Raw genomic sequence first — 15,465 nt, 5'->3', positions numbered from 1 at the left:
AGGAAATAAAAGAAAACAGTAACATAATTTGCCCATATGTCAAATTAAGTGATCCTTTACACTAGTGCACGATAGAATTTCTGCGCATTTTGTGATATATACATATATTTTCTTACAGCCCATCAGACAATTTTAACTTTTACACTGTGTAAGCAATTTTATTGTCTTCTTAGAACAGGATTAAAAATTCACCAGGAAAGAAAAATGATAAAATTAAACATTATGAAAATTGACTTGCCATATTTGCATGACAATAAAACTGAACGTGGATAAGCGAACAACTGCGGGCAGAAACATCATAATTGCCCGAAATTGCCTTGCGTATCTGAGCACAAAGAGGGCCTCTGAAGGAAAGAAATAGCAAAAAAATAAATAAATAAAATCTTAACTAGTGAGCAGCACTCTGCAAACTGTAGTTGTATAACTTCTTTATTTCTCCTACGCGTTTCGTGTGGCTAACGCTCACTTCGTCAGGGAGTTTAACAATACAACGCGAAGTGCCGGTATATATACCTAACTCATACTAGAGTTTACATTTCGTAATAACACACCTACGGATAAACATATAGGAAAGACAAACTCCGCGGTAATGCGTCTAGGAATCAGGTGGTAAATTTCGGCAAGGTGTGGCATATTTTGTGCGTAATATAATCTTGGGGCCCACAGTTTTAGCTAAAGTATGTTGTAATACGTGAACGCATGTTGCTGTATACAAGTCCAGTTGTTAAACAATGGGCAAAACAGCAAAAAAAAAAAAAAAAAAAAATTGTGATGATGTTACGCAGATAAGGCAGTTCATCACTATAGCTAGACTGGATCCTCGCCTATTTCTAAATCTATCGCGTTTAGATCAAACTGATTAAGTTTACCTTTCGTGCATTTTACCGATGAATTCTTACAGGCTGATGTAAACCCAGACAACTTATAGGATATTTATAGCTAAACAAACATGAAATACGGGTACATTAGAGCTGAAATTGACATCAGCGAGTTAAAAGAAATCAATTGTGTAATCAATCTACATTTGTAAAAAATGTGTAAGCTTATCATGTCCCTCCCACGCTAATTAATGCATTGCCTTTTAAAGCACACACGTACCTTTCTATGCGCTAACACAATCTATTCACCTCCAAAAATAAATTCGGAAAACGTTGGTTGGCAGAATGGAAACATATGAAAACGTAACTCTTTCGCATGCGCGTTTTGGCGAGGACAGTGAAAACGGAGTCTTTCTAAAACGCTGTCGTCACCGCCCATCGTGTTTTCTTTATTTCAGTATGTCCGGAAGGTTTTGCGGTGTGGTCTGCAAAAAGGCGAAAGTAGTGGTATGGAACAACTGCAAAACTTTTGATGCCCGAGGCGGATCTAGTGGGGGGATGGCGGGGGGGGGGGGGGGGGGAAGAGGAGAGGGTTCCGGTCGAGTCCCTAAATTTTTAATAAAAATGAGACATTATAACACGTTAATATGGCCCCATTTCCGAGGATATCAATTTTAAACATTTTCCGGAGGATGATGCACCCGAAATAGACGCCTATAGGTAGTCCGTGTTTCGAGCCCCTTTCTGTAAAATACTGTATCCGCCCCAGGCATGCTTTTTGGTCGCATCATCCAAAGTGATAAGTTTAGTTTAGAAGAGGACTTATCAATGACACACACTGGCAAAATATAATGCGATTACCTTGATGGAAAATGAAGAGCAAAAAGAATCCACTAATTGTATATTTTTGGCACTTCCAGTTTGTAGTGGACGAAAACCTTGTACCAGAATAATTTTAGGTATTTTGCGTAATATATCGAACACGAAAGACCGTGTTCAACCACATTTCCAAACACCAAGAAGAGAGTTGAAAATACGACGCGTAGCGGAATATTTTTGACGAACGTCGAGGTCGTATAGTATAGTTCACGTTCTCTCGAATATGCAGAATGTGGCAAAGAAATGAACAGAATTATAACGCATACTTACACAGCCATGGGAGTGTCTAATCAGCGTGGGTCGCGGGTCGCCGGTAAATTGGCGCGGGTCGCGGGTAATAAATTGGTGTGGGTCGCGAAATAAATTGGCGCGCCTTAACTAAGACAGTGTCTCGTGCAGTAAGATGTCGTGAGTTAAGGTGATTTCCTAGTAAAAGAACCGGCCATAGATTTCCGATGAAACTTGGTATGCTGTTGTTACAGGACGAGGAGATATTAAAAAAGTAGTAAAAAGAGGGAGTCAGAGTGCCTGTTTTCACGCCACAATCCTGACAAACACGGTTATTTAGGTGACTTTTGGTAATCTCCGTGCGCAACAAATAAGTTCGATTATTTTTCAATGCAGCTTATTATATCACACAGAGTTTGACTTTCTTTGATTGTTTATTCATCTATGTCCCAAAAAAATGTCTTCAAATACCCTGCATCTTTTTATCCTTTAAGGTGACCGAACACAATTTCCGCGCGCGCTCTTGCTAATGCGATTCAGCCCGCGCGCAAGGATTACACAAAGCAAACATGGCGTCGATACAGCGATCACTTTATGTGGTCAATGCCCTCGCTATCTGTGTGTTTTTTTTCCCTTCATAATTGAACATATTGTATTTATGGCTTTACTCTTTTATTAAAAAATGTATGTTAGAAAAGGTAATGATTCAAAGAACCCAGCAATTCTCAGATTTTTCTTTTTCACCGAAAGAACCCAAAGTTGCTACGCATGCGCTGCATTTAACTGGGTTCTTTCGGTAACAAAGAAAGAGCCGAGAATTGCTGGGTTCTTTGCATCGTTACCTTTTCTAACATATCTTTGTGATAAAAGACTAAAGCCATCAATAAACTACGTTCAATTATAGAGAAAAATAGCACAGATAGTGCGGGTGTTGAGTAAATAAAATGATCGCTCTATTGACGCCATGTTTGTTTTTTGCAGTCCTTGTGCGCGCGCTGAATTGCATTAGCAAAAGTGCACGCGAAGACTGTGTTCGGTCACCATAAAGGAAACATAATTTGGACATGCGCTGTTGGGCCCGTTATGTCTCCCTCCGTAGTATTTATTTCATTTTCCAAAAAAGTGGCCATAGATTTCTGCTAATTTTCTTCTCAGTTATTGAGGATATTGTTCTCATTGAAATTATGAAATAAAATTTGGGGGTCATCGTGCTCGTTTAAGAGAAAAGGAGCATTAATTTTGCTATCGGGCTTAGTTTGAGGGAAATCTCTTACGTTTTGTACGCGCACGCGCTCATGTGCGCGCGCTAATGACTCGAAAATCGTGCGCAATAGGGATGCGCAATACAATACTAAGGAATCACCTTAAGTACATTGTCGTAGTAAAATCCACTTTGCGTGTATTAGTATTTTATGTCCGAGCAAATGGTGGTTATCTTAACTTTCACACGGCCCTTCCTACGCTTTTATAATATCGAGAAACTAGAAATTAATGCTTAGCCGAGTAAGACATCGCTTTGCTGGTTCAACTCGTACTTGAAAATGTGAAAGCAAGCAGTATCCATCAGCCGAATTTTCTTCATATTTCCCGTGTAATGAAAACTTTAACAAGAGAGAGCGGTGCAGTTCAAGTGTAACACCAGTGCAAAAAGTCTAACACCAGTGCAAATTACACATTGGATTATGATTGGCTGAAAGACAATAGGATATTTTCTAAGCCAATGATATCACGTAAAATGATGAAAATTTTGTGCGATTTTTTTTTATGTTTATAATAAAGCGGCTCGTGCAATTTCAGCTTTTTGAAGGACTCACTCGTGCAAATTAATTTTCAAATTGAACCAGAAAAACCGTATGATTACTTTTTCTAATAGGACAGTTTATGCTTGTAACTCGCCCTCTGGTGTAAAAAATTAAGCGCTCCCCAGTGTACGTAGACGTGTTTTCTTTCCAAAGCCCTTTACGCTCTCTCACAAGCCAGGATGTCCCATTGGCTGAACTATTCATCATACTAAAGTGAGTGGCAATACATAAAAGTGTTTTTAAAATATTAAAATGCTGATTTTTTCTCGATCAAAGTGATGTCTTACTCGGCTCAACATTAATTTGGAGTTTCTCAATATTATAAAAGCTTAGGGAGGCCGTGTGAAAGTTAAGATTAACTACCATTTGCTCAGACATATAAATATTAAAACACGTGGAGCAAATTTTACTACGACAATGTACTTAACTCACGACATCTTACTGCATGAGACACTGTCTTAGTTAAGCCGCGCCAATTTATCCGCGACCTGCGCCAATTTACCCGCGACCCGCGCTGTTTACCCGCGACCCATGACCCGCGACCCATGACCCGCGACCCACGATCCGCGACCCGCGCTGATTAGACACTCTGCTATGAAACGAAATCTAAACAGATAAAATAGCGTTCCCACCATTTCGTCTCAGGTAGTTTCGAGAAAGTCGCTTCGGCTGTCCACGCATCGCGCGAGCAACATCCTCGGAAGAACTGGGTACTATGTCTAAAAATGACTGAAGAAGTATTACCTTGGGTAGAAGGCCTATGTGGAGGATTCGCTCTCTTTCCTTGATAATCTCTTGTTATCATATAAAAAAAAGAACACCTCCATCAATTTACCATCCACATTTTCACGAGTTGGCAACAGATTCTTTTGAAACTTCGCATATTTACAAAACATCCGTGACATCCGTGACATCCGTGATATCCGTGACATCCGTGACATCATCAAAAAGGTCTTCGTGTCAGCGGTTTCACACATTTTTCTGTTACTACCTCGTCGTCAGGAGGGAGAGGTGAACACGTCAGATTTGACTGACCCTATGATCATGGCCATTATGACGTCATGGCGAAGAGGCGCGCAAATGCACGAAGTTTTCGAAAATGTCGTCGTCGCCTCTCGCTGATACAACTGTTTGAGGCGGATTTCTCCAATCATTCCAGCTTCAAATGGTATTGTATTTGGATCTCAAGGAGTCATTATCATTTTTCTTTCTTGAGAGGTAAGCAGATTTTCATTATAACTGACAAATCTTGCTTAAAGTGTATTTCAAGTGTTACTGTCATCGCTCTCCGGTGGAAATATGTGGGGCAAAATTTTGACAATTCGCTCTGTAAAATTGCGTTTTTTACGTGATCGGTAGCTTAAAGAAACGTGTAACTTGGTCACAGAATAGCTTACATGTAGAAGGAAACATTGTAATTGAAGATGATTTTGAAGAATCGGCAGTAAAAATGATCAGTTCATTTGAGTAAGAAATATCTGCGATCTCGTACTCGACACATATCCAGCAACAGGCCCAACAAACAGAAATACTATCCACAATGATGGAAATGAGAACTTTCACAAACAAGAACATAAGCTCAATTTTTCAAATGAGACTTAAAGCCTGCCTACTGCATAGCGGTGGTTAAAATGCAGACTGCAGACTTTTTAAGAATCGAAATATATTGTATTCCCATTTCCTTTATTTAACAAATAAAGAAGCCTAAGCCGTTTATTACACTGCGATAGCAATGTAGAAAACAGGCGAGCGTTTTCTACATTTCTGGAGTGTTCTCAAATGTCTGGAGTGTTTTATCACAGTGTAATACATGGCTTAGGCTTCTTTATTTGCTTTATGATATAGATTTACACACCCAAAACAATAAAACACGCCTTTTCTATGTTATATTTAGCTCTTATTAACCGAGCAGGAAGTCTGTATGGGAGAATCTTGACCAAGGTCGTGAGTACAGACTGAACGCAGTGAGGTCTGTACACACAAGAGAGGTCAAGATTCTCCCATACAGACCGACTAAGCTCAGTTAATAAGATGTTCATTATATGGCACAAACAAGAATAATGTAATTCGTTTAATGTAACTGGTTTGTACTAACTATCATTTTTTGCTTGCGAATCGGCGATAAGCTGAATTAATTCTGCTAAAGTTTGCTTGTCCTGTTTACTTTTTTTTCTCATCAGGCTTTATGGCACTTCCATAAATATATATTGTTAGATGAAAACAGTCAATGACTTTGTATTTTAGTTTGCAACTTTCTAACCGCAAAATATTACCTGTCTAGATGGGAAAATCTAGAATGCTTTCAATATCGATTTCAGCCAATCAAACTCATGAATTCAGTAGTTCCCAGTCCTTGTGAGACAGAGCCGTATAATAAACTCTGATAAAACATGGATTTTTGACCAATCAGAGTGCCCACAGGGTCCTATCTATATTTCAAAGAGATCTAAGTGCTGTTAGCCTGAAATATATGGCTCAGGTTAGCTGGTGTATGGTTAGCTGAATCCCTCTCTCTGGGAATATGATGTTCTTAAAAAGCCTGCAGTCTACATTTTACCCATGGTTTGCAGTCTAGTCTTGTAAGACTTTTCTTTAAACATATTGACATACAAGGTACTCTCTCCTCAGCATAGGCCTCTTTTGTGCTGCTTTGACTGTAGGCTGGTAGTTTGGAGTATGTTCAATTTCCCATAGGGAGCCTCTGTGGAGGAGAGTACAAGATCCCATTTATATGGTCTTGGGTACTGAAGACAACCCTTTCAGACCCTTCTGAGGCAACTTTATCATGTGTTTATATGAAACGAAGTTGTCCCTCCTCAATTACTTAGTACATGTAAGCCTTTTTTCATGTTCCAGTGCTCAGTTATCCTTCTTCCTTTGGCTTCCTTTCAGTCATTTGATCACTGTGGGGTTTTGTGAGTTAATTTTGATTTCTTCATACCATGAGTTGCCCCAGGTAGGCCAGTCATAGTATTTTGATGAAAAAAGGTTATCAGGCCTACCAGGGTTACCCTGGTTATGTTGCTAAGGGTGACTTGTGTTTCACTTTCTCAACAAAATGGTGAAAGTTAACTTGGCTAGGGTCAATGGGGTAATGGCTTTCTTGGTTACTTGAGACCAAATAAGGGGTCTCACAGTTGGCTGGAATCATGTATGCTTATATAACAAAACTTGAGTTCCAAACTCTGGTCACCTTGAGTTCCTGTTGCTGGATCTTGTTATGTGTACAAAATTGGCACAGTTGATCAACAACTTAGGAATTTGAAGTTTGATTTATTTTAATTCCAAAACAATATTGTAGCTGTTCTTTAAGTAAGGATCCAAAAATGCTTTATGGAGAGTGTTTGATGTAGTTTATATGACACACTTCAGAAATTTTATTTTTTCTTTGTGCAGGTGAGGGTGCTGAAAAAGTTTCTCTATGTGAAAATCTGAAAACCTTAATTCAATACATTGATACTGCAAATGAGCTATTTTATGTTTTATAAATTATGATAAAATATTAGCTCTTGTACATTACCGCATTGTATCTGCTTGGACAGGACTTAAAAGGTGGATGGGGTTGGATTGTTTAATTGTGAGAATTACTTTTTTTAATCGTAAATACATATTGAGTTCCTAGTGCTAGATCTCATTAGGAAATTTATCTTATAGTTTACACTTGCTGTTGAAAAGAGTTGGGGGAGATGTAAAAACCAAAGAGGGAAGGGAGGTCGTATAAACATTTACTCCAGTTTTCAACTGGTGAATATTAAGAGGAGTCTTATTTGATCTTTTTAAACCTTAGGTTACCATCCTCCACTACCTTTGCAAGACCATTCAAGCACTGAGGCCCCATTTCTGAAAATACATTCAACCACCATGGAAAGTTATCTATGTGTTGTCATTGTGCTGTCAATTAAACATTTACATGTAAAACCCAATCTTGTTTGTGTTTTTTGTTATTTGCTGAAAATGTATGCTTATCATTCTCTTGAAGCCAATAATAAACTCATCAATGCAAAAAGCAACAGGGAACCTGGGATGGATGAAGCTGGGGAGAAATCAGGGTTGGGGTTCATGTTTACGAGTACAAGCTCTGACACTCTTCTCTAGAATATTTCTTTGTAAAATAATTGTTAGAGCTATCTTTATTTACATAAGATTTATGATGAAAATTTAAAAGCATTAAGTATAAAGAAAATAACCGATTATCATTTCAAACTTAGTGGTAGTAAAGTTATTACAGTTTCTCAAGACAGATACTGTTCAAAAACAAGGGGTTTGGTTATAATAAGAGATCACCTGATATTGATCTTTCCAGCTTTGTCATAACCTTCCTTACTGAACTCTTTGTTTTGGCAATAAGTCATTTTGGTTTAACAAGTTTCTCCTGGATAAGTTAACCCTTACTGCCAATGGCTTAGCATAGGAAGTGTCCCTGTTCATATTTTCTTTCCTATTTAATTCTCTTGCTGCTTGGAACCAGATTCTGTATTTTTTAGTTCTTTCCATATGACATCCTACACAGTTTTCCTCTACAGTCTATACAAGTTTAAGTGAACTTACTGAGATATATATATATATAAAATTAGAGCCCAAAGCACCAGTTTAGGATACCTTTCTTGTCAGAGGTGCGAGACAAGAAATATCCCTGCACTGCATGCGGACGCCCGAGGAAACAGATCCTGCTCCGATCTCATATTTCACGAACATTTTTACACGAAATTAAGCACCTTTCTTCTAAGAGGTCTCGTCCATGTTGTTCTGAATATCATCTGTTTCATTTAGGTCTCCCGTACAGTGATTTTATATCTTACCATCTATAAAAATATCCACACGTCTGCTCGGCTTGCGTCAGTTGGTTGGCCTCGCAGAAGAAAATGTTATCGTTGACAGTTTTGCGGATAATTTAGCGCGGAAAAATAATTCTTTGGTGCATTATTTACTTTCTAACCCAGCATATGACTTTATAGTTCAAATGTCTTTGTAAGGGAACATTTTCCATCTAATACTTTCTCATATTTCGAGGGTTTCCAGTATTGATCAGTAGGTCGTCCATGCTATCGTCTACAAAATAATGGGTTTAAACCCACTGATCATTTTTATGCATAAGTTTAATGATTCGTTTTCATCACCATTCAAACGTTTTAAACCATATCAAGATCATATTTTTGTGTTCGTGTTGTTCATCGTTGGGTTCTCCAGATATCGCCCAAGAAACAGGCGCAAAGCTTCATTTTTCAATCGCGTTTTCAATTGAGCGATCTCGAAATGTTGCGTCTTTTTGTGCCTTCTCACGACTAATTTTTGAAATTCAAAGTATTTTTGGACATAATACTAACAGGTTATCTTATTCCTGTGGGCTGTTGATCGCTTTCTTTCAAATTCTTTGAGCAATCATCAGATGAAAAACTTTTCTGGTATCACTTTTTAGCGGCCATTGAAACTTCACGGACCGGCTCACGAGTGACGTCATAATGGCCAAGATCATCGGGCGCGCAATCGCATGGCCACTGAAGCAAAGTTGACCTCTCCCTCCTGCTCGTCGTGTAGTGTTCACGTAGTCTGAGGAACTTGGAATCGACTTTCGAACCGACGTCCGAACCGTCATACTATGTATTTGTTATTTCACGATAGATAAGGTAAGTCAAGTGACATCTGTCCTCGATTTTCTTTTAATGTACATTGTGTTTTAAGCTTACTTCTACCGAATCAAATGAAAGGAAATGAAATGAAATCAAATCAAATCAAATAGTTTATTCTAGGCACAGAACTCATCAATTAAGTTTATTGAAGTCTATGACCAAAGAAGTCGTATATTCTATTGTTAATTGCCTGCTTTGATCAACAATACGTTGATTCTGCATTTTTAGTTACCATGGTTCAACTTACTTATCATAATTTTTATAACGTGTCATAACAAGGTTAAATAATTAATTAAGTTAGGCTTATGTGGTGAGTAGGTCATTAAGCACTGCATTAAGGCACGGTGTGTACATGAATTTCAGCTTCCCTATTTTACCATACCAAAATTTGCATAATATAAGACAGTCAGAAATCTTGTTTACATGTACTGTTCTGATATCCCATGATATCATTCAAGTCACTGACTTGCTTGGTTCCTAGGCCTCAATATTTTACCGCAGTCAATTGTTTTGGGTCACAATGTCTGGGATGAAATGTGAGTCCTAGGCAGAAACCCGAAAGTTGAGACAATTTAAGCTTATGTGGGCAGTAGGTCGTTAAGGCACAGTATGCATATGAATTTAAGCTTCCCTGTTTTACCATACCTTAAATTTGCATAATGTACTTGACAATGTGTAGTTCCAGAAAACAGTTCCAGACACCCCCACCCCTCTGGAAATTCCAATTAGGCTTGTTGCATTTCTTTAAATGTTTTGGTCTTAGAGAACCCTCACCCCCAGGAAATTCAACTCCCTTCTGTGAGGGGGAGTATGGATATTTTCTGGAACTGTACCATCAGAAATCTTGTTTACATGTGCTGTCCTGATATATTGCTGTCCACAATATCATTCAATATTTCGCTGCAGTCAATTTTTTTGGGTCACGTGGTCTGGGATGAAAAGTGACACCTAGGCAAAAACCCGAAAATTAAGGCAATGTATGCTTATGACTTGTGGGCAGTAGGTCCCTATTTTAACATACCTAAATTTGTATAATATAAGACAATCAGAAATCTTGTTTACAAAATTGTGCTATCCTGATATCCCATGATATCATTTAAGTCACTGACTTGCTTAGTTCCTAGACCTCAATTTTGTCTCAATATTTTGCCGCAGTCAATTGTTTTGGGTCACGTGGTCCGGGGCAAAAAGTGACGTCTAGGCAAAAACCCGAAAATTGAGACAATCTATCTCAATTTTTGACTGAGCCAATTTCGTGTCACGGAAGGGAATTCTCTGGGCAATTCTGGGACACGGACAGTTAGAGAAAAGCTATTTCAACTCTTCGCTTTTGTTTTAATGTTAACTGGTCAAGTTACACAGCTCATTTTGATCCAAACGGACATTATCGAGACAGAAGCATTGCTGCTTCAAACCACTGGCAAAATATTTAAGGCTTTGAAGGTTGCTATTACATCTGACCATAGTGCTTGGTCAAAGAAAATGTAAATATACCAACATTTCTTATATTCTGGATTCAGGAATAGCTCTCTAAGTTAATCATTTAACTTTAGTTTGACCGCTATGCAAGAAGCAATAATTCGCTTGCAGTGCTGTCTTGTAACTAACAAGTTTTCTGGAAGGTAATTACCTTGCGAAATAAAGAATTGGTTCATGCTTAGCGCATCTATATCAAGTTATGGATGCATGTGGGAAGTTTGGAGAGCACAAAAGAAGTGTATGAGTTGCTCGAGGTGATAGACGAGAGTAACTCTAGCTTCTTCAGTGCTCTCCGAACTTCCCAAGTAAACTTAACCTTGCGCATAACTTCTATACGTACATGTTTCTGTAGGTACCACTTAACCACAGGCTTATTTACTAAACGACGACTACAGCAACCTTTTCTAGAATCCTCTTTAATATATAATAAAGGAGATAAAAAACAACAAGTCAAATCGTCCAGACCTTGGACTTTGCCGTCAGATAACAAAGCTGTGACACAATTATTATTTTATCGTGACAGGCGCTATTAGAACTGCACTCTAAGAAACACACAGACAGTTCGACAGATTTTTATAGAACAAATTTGTGTAGGAGCGAAATATTCTTCCAGTTTTCAGTTAAAAACATTCTGTAGTTTACTGGAAATTTTTAGGTTAAAACCTGTCAGCATTCGCAGCTTGATACAATTGGTTGCTTTGGCTTTCAGTTAAGGTGCATGTATAATAAAAAAGTTTGTGTGACAAGCATAATAATAGTCCTAACTGTAAGTTGCATTGTGAGGAAGTTTTCTTCTGTTCCAAACTGACCATGCCTGGGATAAGTCACTGGAATCAATTGGCCGTGAAGGCCTGGGAGAACGTTGTACAGGAACTAGGCAAGTCACTGACCTGATATGTTCACAATGTCACGGTCACTTTCAATTAGGTCACGCCAAGATGCAGACCATGCAGACTGCAGACTGCAGACCGTGCAGACCTTGCAGACTGTGTAGACAGTGCAGACTGAGTACTTTTTTTTTCTCACACTAGTTTTTATATTTACTTTTGACTCACATTGTTTTTGGTTCTAGTTACATAGTGTTCAATATATCAAAATGTTTGTTATCTATGCCGGGAATGCACAAGCTCTAGTATTAAAGTCCTAAAAAGTGATTTATATGTAGAAATGTACTTCACTTACCTCAACATACACTGTAGGGTGTTCTTTGTGTCTTCCATACATTCTGGGAGCAAATTGTATCCATTTTGTGAAAGGTTTTTGGTTTACAGGTTTTTTCGATTTCCATTGTCTTTGTTCCCTCTCATAAAGAGGGCCTTGCCAAGTAGGAGGGTCTGGGGGCATGCCCCTCCGAAAATGTTTGAAATTCTGCACTCGTACATGTAGAGATGGGTTTCCTGCAATTTGAACCACAACATTGGCAGCACTCAGTTGCCTACAAACCCATCATTACGGGTGGATTTGCTCTAATTTTGACATATTTAAAGTGGGCTCTTATGTCAAACATTTGTTTTCGAAATAAATTAATGGATTAATTTAAAGATGCAAGGGAAGTAAAGTGTACTATAACCTTGAAAATTGTGGTTTTGTAAAATAATCTCAACTTTTTAGAAGACTGTAATAGGCACGAACAGTATGTACTTATATTAATGTATTTTAAGTATTGATGAAGCAGCCAGCAGAATTCTGTTTACAGGCACTCAATTTGTCTGGTGCCTGGCTCTGAATTAATTTTAAAAAAACCTGGTTTAATAATGTGTTCAGATTTCAGAAAATGACCATATCCCTCTCACTCCCCCCCCCCCCCCCCCAATCCCTCTAAAAATTCCAGTTTTTGTTCATTTCTATTAATTTTATACATTTTTGTTTTTGAGGGAACCTGATGCCCCTTGGAAGATCCAATTTACAAGTGGAACCAGGTAATACATAATTTATTAAAGGCCAAGAGAACTTAAATTATTTGTTAAAATAATGTTTTACATTTTAAAGCAGATCAATGAAGGGGTTTGGAAAATTTCCTCTGAGGAGGAAGAAAGCAGAGAAGTCACCAGTTGCTGGCGCAGCTAAATTTCAGGATAGCGATGATGCTAATGAGGTTAGTTTGGTTGTTGATTGATGTGATAACCATGAAGGTGTACGTGTGTATAAGGAAGCCTTTAGTGTATCAGTAACCTTTGGTATATCTCCCTCTTTCAGTCCGACTTTGCACAAGTCAGGGAGTAACTGCAGAATACCCGGCCACTTGAAGTTTTACCCCTTACCTGGATATGCGGCTACCAGTTTGTGCGCAGTCTTTCTTTTTTCACATTTAGAAAATGAAACATAGATGCATTACATTGGTACATGGCTATGTGGCTATGCGGCTACATGGCTACACAGCTACGCAGCTTTGCGCCTACGCGGCCAGCGGCATAGCTGCCTAGCCACTGTTTGAAGAAGTGTTTTGGAGTGGCCGGGTGGTCTGCAGGCACACTTATTATTCTTTTCCATGCTTCAGGACGAGTGTCATCAAGATGGAGGTATTGAATGAAGAGGATTGCTCCCTCTTAAGCATGCTGTACTGCTGCTCCCTCCAACAAAACTTTTTCTTAGCATTCTGTAACGATTTTGAATCACATTATCGCGTGTTCACATATATTATTCTTCTCAGAGGCAGCACATGGTTTAACTCCTTCGATGACATTGCAGGCCAACTCATCCCATTGTTCGCTATTCCTCGGTCATGGCCATGGAAGAGGCCAATTTTACAGACTTTTTCACAGTGGTGATCAGAAAAACAAGGAGATTTATATAAGTGAAATACAAAATTTGGGGGGTTAGCCTACACTTTAAAAGGCTTGGAAATTGTGCATGTGCTTGTAAGATCTAAGAAATTGACATGGAGGACCAGGGAATGAGAATATGATAAATTTCTGATTTTGTGAATTTTTTTACTTCTGGATTTCAATCACTACTTGCAACATTTGTTGCCACAAAGAAAGCTTCAGCTTGGATAACCCGTGATTACTTCACAGGCCTGCCATCACACCCTGTCACCCTGTTTCCTACAGGTGTCATGTAATTACTAACTGCTATGACCATTAGCATTTGGTAAGATGTGATATTTAGAGGCTGACAATCCCTTTTTGAGATGATCAACCTGCCTTTATTGGTGTCTTTTTCAGGAGGTTCAGGACAACATGCTGACTGATCTGGACAAGTTGTACATAGCTATGGCTGAAGTTGATTCAGCTTACCTCTTCAATATGTTTTGCTACAGTCTCAATATTAAAAGCCTGACTGCTTTGAAGGATTATGATTCAAGACAGAGCGTCTTAGTGGATCGACATGAAATTGACCTTGTAAAAAAGAAAGTTGCAAATAAGGACTTAGATTTTAAAGTCCTTGCAAACAAGGTAATTAATGATTTGCTGCAGGTTAAATGTAATATTATTTACATGAGGTTGTTGTCAAGCTGATGGAATACGTTTCACTGCACGCAAGGATGTTTCAGTGTACGTAAAAGATATGAAAGTAATTATAATGACTTAATTATATCCAGTTTATTTTATGGATGACTGAGACATGTAGAAGTCTGACCCTACCATACGTTCTGTACAGGTCCATAAATGGGCAGTATAGAGCCATTGCAATAAAACTTTTAAATTTATTAAACAAAGGAAGGTGTTGAGGTGTTTGGAAATGTGGTCAAAGACTGTCTTGAGTGTTTGATATATCTTCGCAATCTAAACTAAAACTAAGGACAAAACGGAGAAATAAAATTATTTTAAAAATCTATGCTAATTAAGATCAGATTTCCAAACACCGTCACGGTCATGATTTCCTTTGTTTAATGTATTCAAAATTTAATAAGTATGAGAACGTTGATTAAAATGCGAAAAAAGATCAAAAGGTTGTTCTGATCAACTAAGCTTTGCATCGCGAATGAACGTGTGTAATGTATGGTTTTGAATTTATTGCAGAAATACAAGCAAAGTAAACTTGTTGAAACTTGTAAAATCAAGCACATACCAGTTATTCAAATGAAAGACATAACTGTCACTGGAACCATAACGGAGGGCCCATATGTTGGAAGTGTGTGCGAGGCCCTGTGGACGAAACCTGATGGTAGCAAGGTATAATTGGTCCTACAGTTTTTTGGTGTTAAGTCTTGTCTTGAGTGCTTTGAATTTCCCTGACACTTATAACAAGTTTATTTGTAATGTTTGTTGCTTCCATGCAGGGTAAAGTGTGTCTTCGATATGAAACTGATTATGAACAAAACTTCTTGCACGAGGCTGACATGGCAAATGTTCTCCGTCACGAGAATGTCCTTGATCTATATGGAGTGGTCATTGCCAGTTCGTATTCACCATCTCTGGCTTTAGTAAGCTTTTTATAAACCTTTCACTTGTAAGCTTCCCAGTCATATATAGTGATAGTTTATACAAACTAGTGTTAACATAAAAGGCAAACAAGTCAATGAAGAAACAATCTAAAAAGAAAAGAACTGAACTCAGCTGAAGGTATGGTTTTTTTAAATTATTTAATTTAAATCAGTAATTCAGGGGCAGGGCTCGACATAAGCGAGACCGCTTGATCTGACGTCCAGGGCGCCACCAAAATGGGAGGTTCGAGGGTGGCCATGTAATG

The 15,465-nt window shown here is 38.4% G+C and overlaps 2 protein-coding genes across 4 annotated transcripts in view; both read left to right on the top strand.

Moving 5' to 3' along the window:
- Positions 1–4,731: 4,731 nt before the first annotated feature.
- On the top strand, positions 4,732–7,878 carry LOC149103702 (uncharacterized). Its single transcript, XM_089274116.1, has 2 exons — positions 4,732–4,945; positions 7,515–7,878. Exons 1-2 carry the CDS (start codon positions 4,789–4,791, stop codon positions 7,820–7,822), a joined length of 465 nt encoding a protein of 154 aa, XP_089130242.1. The 5' UTR covers positions 4,732–4,788; the 3' UTR covers positions 7,823–7,878.
- A 569-nt stretch (positions 7,879–8,447) lies between these two features.
- Positions 8,448–15,465, top strand: part of LOC110051451 (uncharacterized) — a 35,705-nt gene continuing 28,687 nt past the window's right edge. The window contains exons 1-6 of one of the 3 annotated variants that reach the window (XM_089274114.1): positions 8,448–9,351; positions 12,708–12,752; positions 12,823–12,928; positions 13,998–14,228; positions 14,796–14,948; positions 15,056–15,199. In XM_089274114.1, coding sequence (XP_089130240.1) covers positions 12,830–12,928; positions 13,998–14,228; positions 14,796–14,948; positions 15,056–15,199 — 627 coding nt within the window. In that variant the 5' untranslated portion in view covers positions 8,448–9,351; positions 12,708–12,752; positions 12,823–12,829. The remainder of the gene's footprint in view (positions 9,352–12,707; positions 12,753–12,822; positions 12,929–13,997; positions 14,229–14,795; positions 14,949–15,055; positions 15,200–15,465) is intronic. The other 2 variants (XM_020757480.2, XM_020757479.2) reach the window with 2 other exon arrangements.

This window comes from Orbicella faveolata, unplaced genomic scaffold (assembly GCF_042242905.1).
Source record: "Orbicella faveolata isolate gen_17 unplaced genomic scaffold, um_ofav_v1 contig_35, whole genome shotgun sequence".
NCBI classification, from domain to species: domain Eukaryota; kingdom Metazoa; phylum Cnidaria; class Anthozoa; order Scleractinia; family Merulinidae; genus Orbicella; species Orbicella faveolata.
The sequence above is the reverse complement of the archived record's forward strand: the minus strand, read 5'-3'. Positions and strand labels throughout refer to the sequence as shown.